Below are 6,000 nucleotides of genomic sequence, written 5' to 3' on the forward strand. Positions count from 1 at the left end.
TACATGACAGCAGAATGCATTTCAGTTCATAGTACACAAACGGAGCACAATTTTTCTGTCTCTGGTTGTACACAAAGTAGTCACACCATTCATGTTGTCATACATGTACCTAGGGTAATGAGTGTTGGACCTTTTCTGGTGGCCTCCACGAGCTGCCAAGAGCTGGGGCTCTGTCACAGTGAAGGCTCTAATTGCTTATTACTGCTTTTTTTGTTTATTTGTTTTTGCAGGTGGTTCCTGAAATGACCGAACTATTGAAGAAAAAATGAATCATGCTCATGTGTCAAGAAGGAACGCTATGTCAAAGTATTCAACTGAAATCACAGAAATTTACAATTTGATGAAAAAATTTAACAGCAGCCAGATGCTTTTTATGGGACTATTATTATATTTCTTTTTAATTATGTGTAGTTCCAAACAATTATTTTTTGAAATTTTCTAATTCTGTAATAAAATCTGTAATAAAGCCTTAACTACAGCTTTAAAACTGAAGACATGCACAACTTCTTAAAGAAAGAGAAGAAAGGGAGTGAAAGTTCACTTACCATTTTTCCTTCACCTGTCTTGTTCGTGGAGAGCTTTGTTTCAGGCAGATTCTAAACATGAAAGTTCCCACCAGCCTGATCAATATAATGTAATTATGGAAGGACGTATCTCATAGGAGAAGGGAATGAGGTTGGTAAACCCAGAGTTTAAAAGCTGGCTATAAAGCGGGAGTATTACCCTAAACATACCCAGTCTTCAGAAACCATTGCTAATGTGACAAAAGCAGACCTGACTTAAATCTGACCTTGTTGAATGTATTTAGTTGGCTTAAGATAAATTTAATTTTCCAATTCATTCTAAGATTTTTTCAGTTTTTATGACTTACGTCTGTAAAGGAGAACAAGTGGAGGAGGGGCTGCTTTGAAAGCATGACCTCTTATGCAAACAGATAGTTTGATATTATTATAAATGTTTAAAATCCTGCTCAGAGAATGCTTTGCTCTTTCCTCTGCCCTCCTGGTGGCCTCCTTCACTCTCTTGAGAAAGCAGCCAGGCCCGGGAACCAGCCTGTGTGGTCACCTCTGGCACTCTCTGCTGCCTTGGGGCACAGCCCAAACCTGGTGTGGCAGGGGCTACAAGCTAGTGGAGTGCAGGTATAAGGACAGGGGCAGGTGAGCCTTTGGCCAGGTCTGCAGAAAAACGTGGACAGCTATATGAAGTCATAGAAAGACCAGGAGTTGACTGGCAAATAGAATAAAGAGAACTGTCATCAGGGAGCAGGAGAGATGGGAAACATGACAGTTAAGAAGCAGCCTGAGTAGAAGGTGTACTGGCTCAGGAGGAGCATCCCCGGCGGTGCCTTTGGCTGGTTCCATGCCTGCAAGTTGAGCTGGTCGGTCCCTCTCCCTGTTGCTCACTGTTGTCATGGCTGCCCTGTCCAGCCCAGCCCCAAGCAGCTGTTCAGTGAACCAGCATTTACTGCATACAGTTCGTTATCATCATCAGAGCATTAAGAACAGTCGTGTCACCTAATGAAGGGGTAAGTTCTGAGAAAGGTGGTGTTGATTCATCTTTGTGTGACTCTGCTAGCATGCACTCACACACCTAGATGCCCTAGCCTAGCACACACCTAGTGTATGTCACCACATGTGTAGCTTTTATACGGTGCAGCATAATAGATTTCTTTCCACCAGCATCACCCAAACACATGAGTAGCATGTTGTACTGTGGTATCCCATGTGATAGGGATTTTTCGGCTCTGTTGTAATCTTATGATACCCCTGTCATACATGCCATCCGTCACTAACTGAAACATCACCATGCACTACAAAGCTTTGTAGTGGTTGCCATGTGCCAGGTGCTGTTCTGGCTCTTCACACATGTGCTGCTCCTTCATCCTCAGTAGCACTGTATAAGTTAGATGCTGTGACTACCCTGTTTTACAGATGAGGAAGCTGGGGCTCAGAGAGATTATATAACTCACCCAAATTCAGACAGCCTAAAAATGACCCAGAATGTGAACCAGGAAGTCTGGCTCCATTGTGGTGACTTTATTAGGATGTGATTCTCCCTCACCTCATCTCAAGGAACAGGGAGACTTGCTGCATGGTAACCTCAGGTAAAGAGCACCAGTGCTTTCTGCCAAGTGTGCGGACTACATTTGGGACCCTGGTAGAAAAGGAGAGACAGTGTTCTGGGATGGTCTCACCAGCAGGATTTCATGCAACTTGAAAGTTCTCTCAGTGCCCAGTTAGATTGTACCTTCAAAAGTCAGTCATGGGGGGCTGGGCTCGTGGCTCAGTGGTAGAGTGCTTGCCTGGCATGTGTAAAGCCCTGAGTTCAATCCTCAGCACCACATATAAATAAGTAAATAAAATAAAAGATCAATTGACTTCCACCATGCGACCAGCGCACTGGTTTCATTAAAGAGGTTCTTGGCATAAAAGTTAGCTAGTGAGATCAAAATAAAACACACAGACTCAATTACCTTTTTCTATGACCAGGTCTGAGACGGTCACCTCTCTGGCTCACACCTCGAACCACCCCGAACCACTCGGTAGGGCAGCAAGGATTACTCAGGGCTAGCAGGAGAGAGAGAGGCAGAGCATGCCAGGGAGTGGCCTTTTATTGGGGAACAAGAAATTCAGGGGAGAATTCCATCCAATGAAGGTCGAGGGGGGGAGCACTCCAAGGTCAGGGTCAGTGATTGGCCTCAGGGTCAGTGGTCAGTCACACCCCCACACGGACAGGCTCTCGCACCAGGAGAGGGTGGGGAAAGCTCCCATACAGTTTAGCCAGAGCGCCTCACACCCAATCCGGGAGTTGCCCAATCACGTGTGAGAATGGCTTTCCACAATTGACAATTAAGAAAAATTTAAAAAGTCAGTCATGGGGGGCTGTGGTTGTAGCCCAGTGGTAAGTGCTTGCCTACCATGTTCCTAGCATGTTTGAGGCACTGGGTTTGATCCTCAGCACCACATAAAAATAGATAATCAAAATAAAGTTTGTTGTGTTTTTTTTTAAAGTCAGTCATGGGGTGGGGGTCAAATTGTTGAAATTCATATATCCCAGAAGGTGCAATTTGAGGCACTTTTTCTGTTTTATTAGAAATCAAACTGTCCGTTCCTGCAGGTCCTTGGTGTGAACAGTACATACAGAGAGCGCTCCCTTTGTGGGTGGGCATGGCCCTTCCTCATGGATGGAAGAATGCGGGGGAGTGGGTAGAAGTGGAAACTGAACTGAGAGCTCACATGGTACTCAAGGCAGTGAAGGGCAGAAACGTGGCAATCGGGTGTTGGTTGGGAGTGATGGTTGAGACCAGTTTGTAGAGGACATTGACTGACAGGCTGAGGAGGCCTTTTTCCTCATAGATCAGTGTTTCTCAGATTTTGTCCTCAAGGTACACTGCATTTCAGAAGCAGGACCAGTGATGGTAAAACGAAAGTCATACCACAGACATCTTTCCCTGATTTTTAAGAAAAGTTCATCAAAATGTACCCATCTTAAGTCTTGCATAATTTTAAACTCTGCTACCCCTTGTCTCCTTTGGAGTGTGAGCAGATCCCAAAGTGAATGGACAAAGGGCAGCTGATATTAACAAAGGTCAGCAGCCCCTGGCCCTTCACAGCTCTTGTTTTGTCTTATGGACATATGGGTGACTTTGTGGAATACTTAAAAATACCTTCCGCTAGATCCTTGTTTGCATGGCAGAGTTAAATATGTCAGTATAGTGAGTGTTCCACAAAGAGCTGCAAGCTTTCTGAGGCCCTGCCACCTGAGCAAGTCTTAAGAAGCACTCCCTGGCAATAGGGAGCCATTGATAGCTTTTGAGAAGGCCCTTAACCTCATCTGTGGGAAGCCATTCTCGCACGTGATTGGGCACCTCCCGGATTGGGTGTGAGGCGCTCTGGCCAAACTGTGTCGGAGCTTTCCCCACCCTCTCCAGGTGCGAGAGCCTGTCCGTGTGGGGGTGTGACTGACCACTGACCCTGAGGCCAATCACTGACCCTGACCTTGGAATGATGCCCCCCTCGACCTTCATTGGATGGAATTCTCCCCTGAATTTCTTGTTCCCCAATAAAAGGCCACTCCCTGGCGTGCTCTCTCTCTCTCTCTCCTGCTAGCCCTGAGTAATCCTTGCTGCCTTACCGGGTGGTTCGAGGTGAGAGCCAGAGAGGTGAGAGCCGTCTCAGACCTGGTCATAGAAAAAGGTAATTGAGTCTGTGTGTTTTATTTTGATCTCACTAGTTAACTTTTATGCCAAGAACCTCTTTAATGAAACCAGTGTGCTGGTCGCCTGGTGGACTCATCTACAGGAGTACCTACCCTGGTGGTATACTCAGGACAATGGTGAAGGAGGAGAAGAAGGTGGAGGCACACCTAGGAGACTCTCGCAGGAATCCTTTAGGTTATGTCCTGAATGGGTTTGACTAAAAGCTCTTGGGCTACAGATGGGCCTCTGGAACCCGTGGAAGTGGGTCCAGCATTGTGGGTGAGGTTTGCAGAGAGCAGGGCTCTCCCTCTAGAGCATGGGTGTGTCTGGGCTGGGCTGGAGGCTGGAAGCCCAGCCATAAATGCACTTTATGCTCTCCCTCTGAAAGGGATGGTCAGCTTGGCTGCTTTTCACGCTGACTCTGACTAGAAGTTTTGTTGTGGTCTATGGAAAGGTGGGTTGAAGAACCTGGGGAACCTAGAGAACCCTATTGATGGTCACAGATGGATTTGGTAGCCAGAGGCTTGGCTGATAACCTTGTGAAAAGTCCACAGAGGATGATACCCTGCCTCAATTTCACGTGGCCCTTGGGTTCTTTAATCTTTGCAGGGAGCCCAAATGAAGAAGACTTCCAGATAATCCTTAGTGTACAAAGCACTTTTATGACTGGAATCCCAGTGGTGGGTGGAGAAGAGGAAATATTCAGATCAGGTACTGAGGCAAGGAAGCAGTTTTCTTCAGGGCACGGAGCAGGTAGTAGAATTGGAACAAACCAAAATTTTTAGCAAATGTTACTTACTAGGAATTCCCTATGTGTTTGGTATATTATGTGCCTTTATATATATATATATATATATATATTTAAAAAAAGATCTCCAAAGTGAGTGTCATCACCCCAACTCTGTAGATGAAGAAGTGGGCCTAAGGGGTAATGACCAGAGGTGCTGGAGGAGCTATGGGCCCCCACTGGTCTCCAGCTCTGGGGGATTTGGCCTTTTCCCCATCCCTGGCTGTCTCTCCACACCCCAGCTTCTCCAGGGCTCCACTGTTTGGTGTGTACTGCCTCAAAGCAGCAAGCTTGTCACTAGAAGCAAGGAGCAGTGGTGGAATTAGGATTTACTGGCATGCACTTGTGTGGCATCTGCAGTGTGAGAAAGAGGTCCTTGGAGGCTGCCCCACCCCGGCTTCACCTCCTTCACCACCCATAATGGGTCATGTGGGTCAAGGCAGGTTGCTGCTCCCTTCTGAGGGCTCTCTGTGAGTTCGTGATCCTTTCCCAGTGTTGGGTTGCATGGGAGCCTTGGGCTGGTCACCAGGACACTTGGGTTCTCGTCCTGCCTCTGGTACTGCCTCAGAGGCACCCTGGCCTCCTTCCGTCTCTTTTCAGGTTTCATTCTCTTCATGTGTGAAATGGTGACTTGAACTAGGTAATCTTTAAGCCTTAACTTGTGAATGTGCAGGCAGATCTCATACAGCCTGGGTGGATGGAGGCAATAATAATCATTTTTTAGAGCTTTTTATGCCCAAGATGCTGTGCTCAGCCCTTTATATACAGACTCTCATTTAATATCATGGCTTTAACAATGTGTAGTGTTGATTCCCACCTGACAGACAGGAAACTAAAGCCTGTACAGCTTACAGCACCTGCTAAATCTGCTGCCAACCACATGCCACATCCTGAGTCCTCTATGGAAGCACAGAGGACTTCCTATTCCAGCTGAGCTGGGGTGGGCTGAGGTTTAGGGGACCAAGGTGTAGCAGGATAGCCACGGCCAAAATGGCTGACAAAATCAACCAGATGA

The 6,000-nt window shown here is 46.7% G+C and overlaps 1 protein-coding gene across 1 annotated transcript in view; it reads left to right on the plus strand.

Moving 5' to 3' along the window:
* Etfa (electron transfer flavoprotein subunit alpha) overlaps positions 1–487 on the plus strand; it is an 84,203-nt gene extending 83,716 nt beyond the window's left edge. The window contains exon 12 of the mRNA XM_027925825.3: positions 231–487. Within this exon, the coding sequence (XP_027781626.1) occupies positions 231–269 (39 nt within the window). The 3' untranslated portion in view covers positions 270–487. The remainder of the gene's footprint in view (positions 1–230) is intronic.
* The last annotated feature ends 5,513 nt before the right edge of the window (positions 488–6,000 follow it).

The sequence above is a fragment of the Marmota flaviventris genome, chromosome 2 (genome assembly GCF_047511675.1).
Source record: "Marmota flaviventris isolate mMarFla1 chromosome 2, mMarFla1.hap1, whole genome shotgun sequence".
Classification (NCBI taxonomy): Eukaryota; Metazoa; Chordata; class Mammalia; order Rodentia; family Sciuridae; genus Marmota; species Marmota flaviventris.